Genomic DNA, 12,258 nt, shown 5'->3' on the forward strand with positions numbered 1-12,258 from the left:
GTGTCTCCTCCGGGCCGCCGCGATGTTGACATACAGGGCAGGTGCAGCTGCCCCCCGCTCTTCTCCCCCCCACCCCCCGCCCCCCAGCTCATATCTGCATCAACTAGAACCCCCCCCCCACCCCCACCCCTCCATCTTCAACCAGCGTACACACACAAACACACTCATACCCCCACAAAGCTTGGATGTCACAAGATGGGGTTTAAATGGACAAAGACAAATCAACCATTTTCTTTAATATCTCTGCAACAATCAGCGCGGGGCTGCTGAGTTAACACAGGGCCCACAGAGACGAACACAAAGGCTGGATTCTTCGGGCTTGAAGATGGCTATGGGAAATGGCATGGATGCCAGTGCTGATAAGTGACCGATGGGCTCAAGTTACTTCCAGCTGTCTGCTGCCATGCATGCCTCTCCAAAACGTATGGCTCGCACATAAATGCAAACTATTTCATTTACATAACACTCATAAAGTAAACGCCGGACGTATAAAAAAATAAAAAAAAAAATTGAGAGAGAGAGAGAGAGAGAAAAACATTTCAACACCCTCTGACTTGGGAAGGGTTTATATTGCAGGAATTAATCTCTAGTCCTCTGAGGAGGAACTATGTTCTTCTTCAGCTGAGAAAACACAGACAGCTGAAAATTCGGACCTCGCTGGGGCAAAAGCTGGATCAATAAAATCCAGGGAATACTGGAAAACCTGGATGCAGCGTGTGGAAAGAGTCTGACTCAGGTCTCCTGGATAATTGCGCTAGTTTACATTGTTTGGCTGAACACAGTAAACAGTGTCCGCGAGGACCTGTTGGCATTGTTGGCTCCGATTGTTTTTTTCCCCTTTAACTATAAAAGCCAGATTTCCATACGGACACAGGAAAATGAAAATTGCATTTCCCTTCCAGTGTTTAAAATGATGGGAATTTAAAGAGAAAATAAAATTGAGGCTGTAAAAGACTATTACTTTTTAACGCAGGCTGTATTTCTGAGCTGTAAACTTAGTTGCTCTCTCAAAAAAAAAAAAAAAAAAAAACCCTGTGAAAAAAAAAAAAAAAAAAAACCAGCGCCACTCTGCATTAGCATCACCTCAATACCAGTGAGGGCCTCTTCCTGTCCATTTGGAAAATATAAGTACATTTTCAAGCTGCTGCACACTCCAAAAGGAGAGAGCTTTTGGCAGGCTTTGAAGTTCTCGGAAATAATGCTGCTTAAAAGCATCCTCCACAACACAGAGAAACACGAACGTGTATTTCAGACAAGAGGTGTGAGTGAGCACTTCTTAGGAGCCATGTAAATCCCCACTAGAGAACTTGGGCTTAATGTGTTTTTTTCTTTCTCTTTCTTCTCTTTCTTGTTATGACGCTGTTGCACCCGTCCTATGAAGAGTATTGATTGCTATTGCTTTTATGAAGCCTCATTATCATCATTCACTCATTACTTCGTCATCTTTCCAAAAGGAGACTCAGCAATGTCATAATCCCATAATGTGATCATTCAGAAATGTTCCATAGTTTTTGTTTTGTTTTGTTTTTTTTCTTTTCTTTTGTCGAGCGCGTTTCTTTTCTGGTGAAACTTGGAGAGAGACACTGCAAATGAAACAAAACACCACCGCCGAGGAGAAGGGCAAGGATAAAACTTTGCATCACGGCCTTTTATTTTCCCTTCCCTGCACAGTTTAGTGTTTCAGCTACACCCTTTAGGCAGTAAAAACTGTCATCTAATCATATCCTCGTGCAGCCTAAAATGCCATATACGCCCATACCAGCCTGGAAAGGGGACCTTTCAGTGGATTAAAACGGATATGAGGTTATTTTTGTGAGATCCATGATTGCATGAGGCACTCCCACCAAGACTTAGTGTGATGACTGAGGAGGTGAGCTAATATGGTGTGGTGTTGATGCAAAAGGCGTTGTGTAAGTTCAGAAAATGGCTGCTGCCCTTCGACTGAATAAACAAATTTAAAGTTTTATGTGCTACAAATCCGTTGCTGCTGCTGCTGCAGTGGATATGAAACGGTGGCAGATACCTGCGGCACAAACCCTGTCTTGGATAAATAAACCGTTGACCGGTGGTGTTCTGCCTGAATAATTCCCCCTCGATGTTGAATTTACTTTCTTAATTAATTTAAATAAAAAGGAGAGGTTACTATATTTAACTTGTGAAGTAACCTAGGATTACTTGAACTGTTCACAATGTTCACAATCAAACAAACTAAAGAATTTGGGGGGACATGAATGACAACATGGTGGACAATACATGGAAATAAACACATTTATGTCCTCAGGAAAGGACTTCAGGTCAGTTTGCCCCTTCAGCCGGTGTGAACTGCCTTTTCACACCCGGATGTTTTTTCTAGTAAACAAACCATTTTGTACCCTTATATTTTTTGCTAGGTTATAAATATGATAGAAACAGAGAGAGAGAGAGAGAGAGAGAGGTAGGGAGGAAAAAAACTCCCTTAAATTTTGATTTAAATCATGTGAATTAGGGAGAAATTTGGAAATTGATGTTTTTCATTAAGATGATTTCAAGTCTCAATATTGCTTCCACAGCTGCTGCATTACCTTTTATTTTAGCCAGAAATTATTAATAAGCAAACAAACCTATAATCTGCCTCTTGTAATGTCATCAAACCATTACAAGGAGAACAGGTTTATTTTATTTTTTTTACTTTGAATTGTGTCAAATCCTATAAATGGCAGTGGATACTTCCTAATCAATCTGTTTTTGTATTATCAGTGTTCATTGGTGAAAGAAAACATATTCTGTTGAATTGCATCTTTAACTTCGCCTGCTGGTTAAATAAAAGAACATGACCTCGACTTGCTTGAAGTGAGATCTAAATATCTTGAGCAGAAATTTAAGTCCAACACCAGGACGTTTCTTGTGTGCTATTAGGCAATTTGACGGGCCGGGTTTGGCCAGGCAGAACAAGCTGGACAGACCGCCACAGATCTGAGGGAAGACGGGGGAATCTCTTCAACCCCACTGAAACAGCGAGGGGAGAAGATGGGAATTAGTGCTGAATTAAGCACCACTTTGATTGGAAACTGATTGACCGACTGTTGGCAAAACATGAAAGGATGACCTTGAATTCTCAAAGGCGCACATGGATTGGCACATGGCCTCTCTCTCTCTCTCTCTCTCTCTCTCTCTCTCTCTCTCTCTCTCTCTCTCCTTCTCTCTCTGCCACATTCTGTCTTACACTCTTAGCATCTACCAAACAGTGGCACACACACACGCACACACACACACACACACACACACACACACTTACATACAAGCAGTCTGTGATAAGAACACATTTCACATAGAAAAAGAACAAACAAAAAAAAAAACACATACATGTGTGCTGGCACAAACACGGCTCCATCTCTGCTTTTTTCACACTTTCTTTTTTTTAAGTGAGAAAAAAAAAAATCCACACACAGTCACGTACGACATGCCAGAGTTGTGAGAGCAACTTCAAAGTAAGGCAGATGCAGGGACAGCACCCTCTGAATAAATTTTCTGGCCACCAGTCGATCTGCCCCCAGGCTAAGATTGTGGCTGTTCGCATCTCCCTCCTGACCCCTCGTCAGCTCACTGTTACATGCTGCCTCCCTCCTAACATGGCTGTCTTACAGCGGATTGTTGGGATGTGGAGGCAGATATGAAAAGAATAGTAAGGAAGGTATTTTGTCAAATAACCCCCCCCTCCCCCAAACTGTGTTAGTTTTGGGGAAGAGGCCAGATTTGGCTGATTTGATGAGCAAATCAGTGTGAGGGGCTTTATGCTAACACAGATCAACTATGTACTCTAGAAGACTGGCTGAGTGTATTCCCAACGTAAACAAAAGGTCTGCACACAAATTCCTTCTGTTTTTTGCTCTTGTCCACACTTGAGTGTTTCAGATCATTAAAATATTGTAATGTAGCACCAAAAACAAATTTGAACTTTTCAAACACAGTAGAAAAACAAAGTCACTGACATCTGACCAGTCTGGCAATTGCTCCAAATACATTTCTAAGACTTTGGGATGTCAGTAAACCAAGAGTTTATATTACACAATTGGAGATGACATGCATTTGTGTTACTAAAAATGACCGGTCCACCAAAATGACCCCAGGAGCACATCGACCAATCAACCAGGAGGTTGCAACACAAGAACAACGTCCGAAGCTCTCTTGCTGAAGTTAAGATCAACGTACTGGATAAAGCAAACAAAGGAGCCTGGAAAAAATGGCCTCTGTGGGAGAGCTGAAGGCCAAAACCACTACTGACCAAAGACCACAAAGCTCAGTCTAGTATCTACAAAAAGAAAACTTGATGACAAAATGTTCTATAGAGAGAAAAGTGGAACTTTTTTGGAAGGTGTTTGTCCTGTTCTAATTTAAAACGAGGAAAGCATTTAAGCAACTCGCCATCAAACTGAGAGTCAAACATAGAAATGGAAGTATCAGGGTTTGGGGCTACTTTTGCTTCCTCAGTACCAGGATAACTCACCATAACTGATGGGATCAGGAATTTTGATATCTTGCAGGAAATCCTATAGGAGAAAGTCCAGCCACCTGCTGATCTACACAGAGCCTTCAGTCCAATCACACTTTGGTTCTGCAGCAGGACAAACATCTAAAGCACAGCATGTCCACCTCTGAATAACTCAAAAGGCAAAACAAAATAAAGTTTTGGAGTGGCCTAGTCAAAGTCTGGATCCAGTGATATTAATACCTAAATCCTTCTGACTTGGCTGATTTAAAATATTTCATCCCTTGATGTCTGTTGTACTTGCTAGGTTTAGGGGGGATTAGTCTTTCGCATAGGGTTGGTTTGAACAGCTTGTTTCACCTTAATGAATGAAACCACAATTTGAAAACTGCTCCTTATTTTTAATCTGCTTATTTTGATCCAATATTAAAGCTAATTTAAACATCTGAGACAGTTAAGTCTGACAACAAAGCAAAAGCAGGATAAAAATATGTAAGTGGCAACACTTTTTCACAGAACTGCAAATGAAAACAAATTACTTTCCCGCTGAATTTATGGTCTAAATCAAAGACTTTATGACTTTTTCAGTACAGAAAGTCACTTTGAGAAGAGGAAATGTGCACATTGTGAATCTGAGCAAAAGTACAAATTTCAGATAGAACTAAAAATGTATTTTGAGAATATGCAACATGGGAAATGTGGACTTACTTCTAAGACGTCCCAGTCTTAGAAATGACACGTTTGATATGTTTGAACGTATCATTTGAACAAAAGCAGCGAGTTCATGTGGTGAGATGTTCTTTCACAGGAATAAAACATTACAGACAACCTGGATTATTTCTCACTGTACTGTTACAGTTGACAGAGAACAACAGTCTCCTTACAGCAGTGGAGCTTAGTAGCTCGGTGCTTGAATGTGTGTGCATGTGTGTGTGTGTGTGTGTGTGTGTGTGTGTGTGTGTGTGTGTGAGAGAGAGAGAGAGAGGGAGAGAGAGACAGAGAGGTGTCATTATTGCAGATATATTCCTGTTGAGCAGCTACTGCAACATGTTCTTATTTTTCTGTGTCGACTCGTTTCAATGCTTGATTTTGATTTTGTCAATCATTTATGAGAGCACGGTGCATGAGCACGGAATAAATGTAATTACACCTGCAGGGACATGAGTAGTGAATTTCATTTCTGACACGTGATGTACTTTAAAGAAAAAAGAAAAAAACATATATGCATTTTCTTACATTCTGGAACATATGAACATAAGGCTGTGGGTGAGCTTCAGTCGAAGGGGTTGCACTATAGAAGCGGGTGATGAAAACATTTGAATAATGCGCTTGTTATGGTCCATGCATACTGCGGACCCCCTAAAAAGACACTGATGTGTTGCCCCCAGGCCAAGTATTCACCTGCGCGCAACAATGTGTATTTCTGTGCACAAGATAACCACCCATTACTAAAATTTATAGAAGCTGCACACTATATGTTGCTTTTAACTGAATACAAATAGACACACAGAGCATCACACACACACACACACACACACACACACACACACACACACAAAAACACACAAACACCCAGAAGGAATCTGGGGATCTAATGAGGCCCGTGGAGACGCTGCTGAATTGTCAGTCAACCTTCTGCTTGCTGACACGCAGTCAACAACATCAGTGCCTTCGTTTCTTAAACAAGAGCAGCCTGTCAGATGGCATCAGCAATAAAGAAAAGTCCCAGGTCCACTGGCGTTGGGCTGAAATAGGTGAGGGCGTAATGAGGCAATATTCTAAGAATAATCATAAAACTGCTAACTTGCTTGTGGTAAACCTTGGGAAAAGTTGCAGCGCTTTGGGATTGCACATAATTCCTTTTTTTAGAGCGTTAAAGTACATCTCTGACCCATTGTTATGATTAAGATTTATGTGCAGGTTACACCACAGAAACAAAACAAAGAGAGAGAGAGAGGAAAAAAAGTGTTGTAACTACTACTTCCCCCTGTCCTTCCAAGAGTGCTTGCAACACCAAGCCCACATTCCTGTTCCTCAAACGTCAACGTCTGTCTACGAGAGACGGACAGGAGGATCAGGGCGCAGCCGGCCTGAGGCATGAGAAACCCCGGCTGCTGCTTAGGGCCTCCAGGCCAGCAGGGGGCAGCCAAAAACATCCTGACAGACTACTAATAAATTTGCTTCCAAGGTTTATGAACAGGCATTGGTGGGTAAATACGGCAGAAGTTGCGAGAACTTTCCATTCTACTATTTCTGAGGTATAAAGTACTTTTAATGAAATGACTGGAGTGTTTTTTTATGCAGTGCTGTTTTTCCTCCAAGTGCTGGCTGAGTTATTTCACAGCTAATGACAGCTTGTGTTAGCAGAGAATGGATAAAAGAAATATTTTTGCACAACTGCTTGAAACCTAGCTGCCAGTTATTCCATTTTTGCTTTTTTTTTTTTGTTCAGTGCATGAAAATTAAAATAATAAATAAATGTTACACTCCCTGTAACATTACTATGTCTATAACTATATCATTAATAAAGAATACTGTTCAAACAAAAGATATTAAATTTTGCTGTTTACATTTTTGTGTAAATACCATGGCACAAACAAACAAAAAGTGTTTTACTGAAGGTTATTAAAACCATAAGAATTTCATACAGTGCATGCCTTTTCACAAATAACATGAAAAGGCTTTTGAATTCTTCAAAGTTTATTTTTTTTTAAAGATATTAAAGAATCGACAAAGTACAAGTCGTAAATGTACAGAAGAAAAATATAATAGTTTAAAAAAGGGTGTGTTAATCAGTTTATAGCTCTGGGGCCCAATTCAGATTCTGCTTTGGACCCAATAAAAGGCTCGTCCAAACTGGATCAGAGTCAGACATCTTCTCCCTCACAACATTTGCAGTCTCTTTATTTCCTTCCCTGTTTTATCTCTGGGCCATAATGGGAAGGGCTTAACCCAGGTATTAGGGCACAGTGTCTTTCCCCATACAACACAGACATGCAATTTACACAGCAGTGTGTAATTTAGAGTTTTATCACTAAAAACCTGGGCCAGCGCTGATTAAACAAACTGCGTCTAGCTGAGTTTAACCAATAAAGTTGGAGTGTAGCACTGTTGAGCAGAGGTTGTAAGTAAAAACGATATAAATAAATCATTTTGATTCCTTTAAGTGACTTGTGTGATCTTCACTTAAATCCAATAACAAATCCTTTGTCAACAAGCTAAAGCGGCTAACGTTGTTAGATAGCAGTCACTGTTGAACCTTCGTTTAACTGGATGACATTTAATAGAGCATAAGACTTTAAAATTTAACATTTTGAAAAGGGCTGACAAGAGGGAGTCTGTGTGCACAGGACGTTCCTTATGGTTATCACAGCATCAGTCCATATGTAATAGGGTTGCAAAACACTATTTACTGCTAAAAATCTAATAAACAATGCAACATGAATAATGCAGAGCTTACGCAAAAACACATTTTATGACAATCTGTGAATCTAGAGTATTAAATGTGCAATATTCCAACGCTACAGTTTATAAAATCAAACAAATATTCTATTCTAAACATTTAAATCAATATACAAAAAATATTTAAACAATAACGTGAGGTGAAAAATCACAGGAACATTTGAGGCCTTTGCACAAATAATAGCCTCCTACAATTAAACATATTTACTCCACACTGCTGGATCTAGGGGGATGTTAAACCCTGGGCTGGAGACAGTTTAGGTGCCCTAATCACATGGGTTCCCAACAAAATGGCATGTTTTCAGGAAATTTCTCAATAATCGCAAAAAAAAAAAAAAAAAAAGACTCAAAATGTTACAGTAATTCATCAAAATCAAAGACGGAGGCAAAATACACATACATACTGTGGGAAGAACTGATGAGAAAGAGAGGGATGAAGAAAATAAGGCATAAATCGTGACTTATAACGTCACCGCAATATTTACCAGTATTAAGACTTTCTAATGCAGTGCAGCCCTTCTGGTTTCTTTCATTGTGGGTGGGAGGATTAGTCAGAGGTGGGGCTTTAACATCATCCTTCTCAGATAATTGGGCATTGGTTGTCTACGTGAATATTCCAAAAACACAAGTACTCGATTCATTATTAGCATCATGGCTTATTCTAAGCTGCCTGCATGTATGAATGTGTGCATACGTGGCTGAAGGTTTTTAATTTCAGAGGGCATCGATGCAGCTGTCAGCAGAAAGTTAGCTTAACATTGAAGTTGTTCATTTGAAAACAAACCAGCTTGAAAACAGTCTCTCCTGAAAATGTTGTGATTTTAAATAGCTAAAATCTGCTAAAACGTTGCCTCCAGTCTGACTAACTGCTAGCCTTCCATGAAGCTGAGTGTACTTGCTTTTCTGCAAATTCACAGTTTGCTTATTTATATATCTTGTTCCAACTTTTGACATGATTTTCCTACAGGTACTAGTAAATCACTTACTACTTCAATAAATATGAGATATCTCTTTAATGAAATTCTTCTTAGGGCCCCTTTAAAATCGTGATCCGCCCTGTTAATGAATAATAAGAGGAAGTACCAAATCAGCATTATTATTATTGTCATCATTATTATTATTATGTAGTTGTAGCCACTGCGCTTGCAAGTGTGTGTGTGTGTGTGTGTGTGTGTGTTAGGGGGCGGGAGGGGGTGGAGGTAGGAGGTGGGTTGAGGGTTAAGAATAGCTGATCTGCATGCTGCTGAATGAAGTGTCGGTTTTCAGCGCTCTAAACTCCTCCTCTACGGACGGGGCTGCTGCTTTCCTTCCACTCGGAACAACCCAAGTAGTTTTTCGGAGCGCACTCTCCGGCAGCAATGTGGAGGGAAGGGGCGAACAGTTGAGCAGTTTTTCTTTTCCCCACTCCCACTTCTTTTTGAGTTCTCCTTTTTCTCCCCCTCCCCTCCTCCCCCACCCCCGTAGTTCTGAACTTTGCGCGCGTGTGTGTGTGTGTGTGTGTGTTTTTTTAATATATATATTTTTGGTCGTGGAGGGGGAACACAGCGCAACACTGTTCAATAAAGGGAAGGAAAGCAGCTCTGCGACGCGAGTTTTCTTTTTTTTTTTTCCTGCTGTTTTTTTTTTCACTTGAGCCATTGTTTCTCACGCATGGATATTAAGGAGACAAAGTCGGACGTGCTGCTTTCTCTTCGGTTGTAGTTAATGCTAGCTCTGTAAGGAGGAGAGCATTATTCCTATTCCTCAGGAGCACAAGAGCTAAAAAAAAAAACACGTACAGGGACCACAAGTTTGTCCGCAAGCTGCGAAAGAGGCGAAACTTTGCCAAGTTGCTGCGCATCCGGCCGCAGAAGCCAAACATTTATCGATATTTTTTTTCCCAACTTTATTTTTTTCTTCTTCTCTTTTTAACTGTGGATTATCATCACAAGCCTGGTCATGGATCACGGAACCAAGTTCAGAGGATGAAATGGGAGTTGTGAAACATGAACTATTGTAGTTAGTTCACTCCAACCAGTGGCACGTTTTGGACTGTACGCTGAGAAAAGAAAAAAAACAGCTTTTTGTGAGTGAGTGAGTGTGTGTGTGTGTTTTTCTCCTTCCTTCCTTTTCGATCCTTTCCACCCGGGTGCCAAAATGCCGCAGCTGAACGGAGGCGGCGGAGACGATCTGGGGGCCAACGATGAAATGATCTCGTTTAAAGACGAAGGGGAGCAGGAGGAGAAGATCTCCGAAAACGTCTCCGCGGAGAGGGACCTGGATGACGTGAAGTCCTCCTTAGTGAACGAGTCGGAAAACAACAGCAGCTCGTCAGACTCGGAGGTAAAACAAACAAACAAACAAACAAAAATAATAAAAAAAACGTTTGCAAAATTGAAAAGAAAGTGGCTTGCCAGCTGGAAAGGGGGGAGTTTTAATCCATATGCATGCATGTCCTCCCTTTCTGCAGCAGGCAGAGAGGCGCCCCCAAACCAGACCCGACTCAGAAAGTTATGAGAAAACAAGAGATTACTTCGGTGAAGGTAAAAAAAAATAATAAAAATAAAAACATTCGCGATTCCCTGTATTTATTTATTTTTTTAAGTTATGGTGGGGTAAAAAGTGAGAAAACGAGTCGCTTTTGCCTCAGCAAACCCTTAAGTTTTCCCTTCTCCTCTGCAGCACTAAGAAGACAGCAAGATGGTGGCTTTTTTAAGAGCCCTCACTATCCGGGCTACCAGTTTCTTATGTTTCCTGACCTCACCAATCCATACCTATCCAATGGTTCGCTGTCTCCCAGTGCAAGAACGGTAAGTTTCTCCTCATGGGATATTCTGCTCTCTGTGCTCATGCATTCTCTCAATTCTGTCATTCTCTACAAAAAAGAAAAGAGAGACAGAGAGAGAGAGAGAAAAAAAAGAGGAAAAACAACTTTGGCCGTGCGTGAAAGTTCCTTGTGCACTGCCAGACCGCCATATTCCCTCCAAGTGGCCTCTCAAGGAGCAGTACTAACTACCTCTTTGTTCTTTTAGGGGGTATAAATTTCTCCCTGCCACCCACTCTTTGCACAGCCTTGCATTTGAACTTCTTGTTGTGTATAGAACTCAGATTTATTTATACATTTTTTTATTTGAAAAAACAAAAAAACATCCAAAAAACACTTATTCCTTCCCCCAACGGCCTTGCCTTAATATTTAAGTTTTTATTTTTCCCTACATTTCAGAACAGAGATGGTCTCCTTTCGATTTCTAATTGCAGAAATCGTTGACGAGTCAGGAAAGCCCTCTGTGCAGAAGTAAAGCAGTTGTTCTTGTGCCTGTGTCCTGCAGTGGCAGCAGCATAAAACCTTGCAGTCCGGTGCAAGAAGACTTTCGGTGTCCAGACAGGGCCGACGGTCTCGAGCAGAGTGTTGTTGACGCAGGGTTTTGCTGGGCTGCGTTCACTTGTTGTACGATGGTGTTGCGCTGTTTGTTTGCAGAGGTTTTAAACTGATTATTGCATTGGTTTGTCTGCCGCATTTGTTTTTGATGTGTTTTTTTTTTTTTTTTAAGTGACTGGACGTGCAGCAAGTTTGGTAGGAATGCTGCCTCCAAACATTTGGGGTTTATGAGACAAATTCTAACTTGGAGCTGTGCAAACTTCCTTGGGATAATCCCTGTGTTCCTCTGAGCTGGTCCGACTACCCCCCCTGGGATGTGTGTGGGGGACACACACACATCCCAATCCCTCCCCATTCCTCCACCAACCTTGTCACATCCCCTCCCCAAAAAAAAAAAAGAAACGAGTACTTTCGTTAAAGCCTGGCAGGCATCTGACTGAAGAGACACCCCGCCGTCCCCATCCCCACCCCTCTGTCTCCCTTTTCACTGTTTCAGGCCCACTCACATCGCCTCCCCTCACCTTCCATTCAATTAGAAAGGCGTTAGTTGACCATTGTTATTCTGAGCGGCCTTGATGGCTTCATTGGAGGTCTCCATTGGGGCTCATTAACTAAATGGCTGCCTCTGCTCGGACCATGTGATGCGTAGTTGTCTCTTGTTTTGTTGGTTTTGGAGTTTTAGAGGAATACCAGCAAATAGGTAGGCGTGAGCTACGATTAAGAGCTAAACAATATTTTTTTTTCTCCCCTTCTACTTTGTTCCCACCACTTTTTTTTTTTTTTTTTTTTTTTGAGAAGTTCAGCCTTTTGGTCATTAAACTCTGGATCACATCTGTAGAGCAGCTAAAATCCATCCAAGTGGGTAGATATATATATATATATATATATATATATATGTATATATATATATATATATATATGTATATATTTTTTTTTTTTTTTTTCAAAAAAAAAACAAAAACACGTCATTTGA

The 12,258-nt window shown here is 40.9% G+C and overlaps 1 protein-coding gene across 3 annotated transcripts in view; it reads left to right on the forward strand.

Moving 5' to 3' along the window:
• The first annotated feature begins 9,459 nt into the window (after window positions 1–9,459).
• Window positions 9,460–12,258, forward strand: part of LOC106962954 (transcription factor 7-like 1-A) — a 54,548-nt gene continuing 51,749 nt past the window's right edge. For all 3 annotated transcript variants that reach the window (XM_015057633.1, XM_015057634.1, XM_015057635.1), the window contains exons 1-3: window positions 9,460–10,249; window positions 10,377–10,449; window positions 10,589–10,716. In XM_015057633.1, the coding sequence (XP_014913119.1) occupies window positions 10,064–10,249; window positions 10,377–10,449; window positions 10,589–10,716 (387 nt within the window). In that variant the 5' untranslated portion in view covers window positions 9,460–10,063. The remainder of the gene's footprint in view (window positions 10,250–10,376; window positions 10,450–10,588; window positions 10,717–12,258) is intronic.

This window comes from Poecilia latipinna, unplaced genomic scaffold (genome assembly GCF_001443285.1).
Source record: "Poecilia latipinna isolate Pla-1442-1.1 unplaced genomic scaffold, P_latipinna-1.0 Scaffold1477, whole genome shotgun sequence".
Lineage (NCBI taxonomy): Eukaryota > Metazoa > Chordata > Actinopteri > Cyprinodontiformes > Poeciliidae > Poecilia > Poecilia latipinna.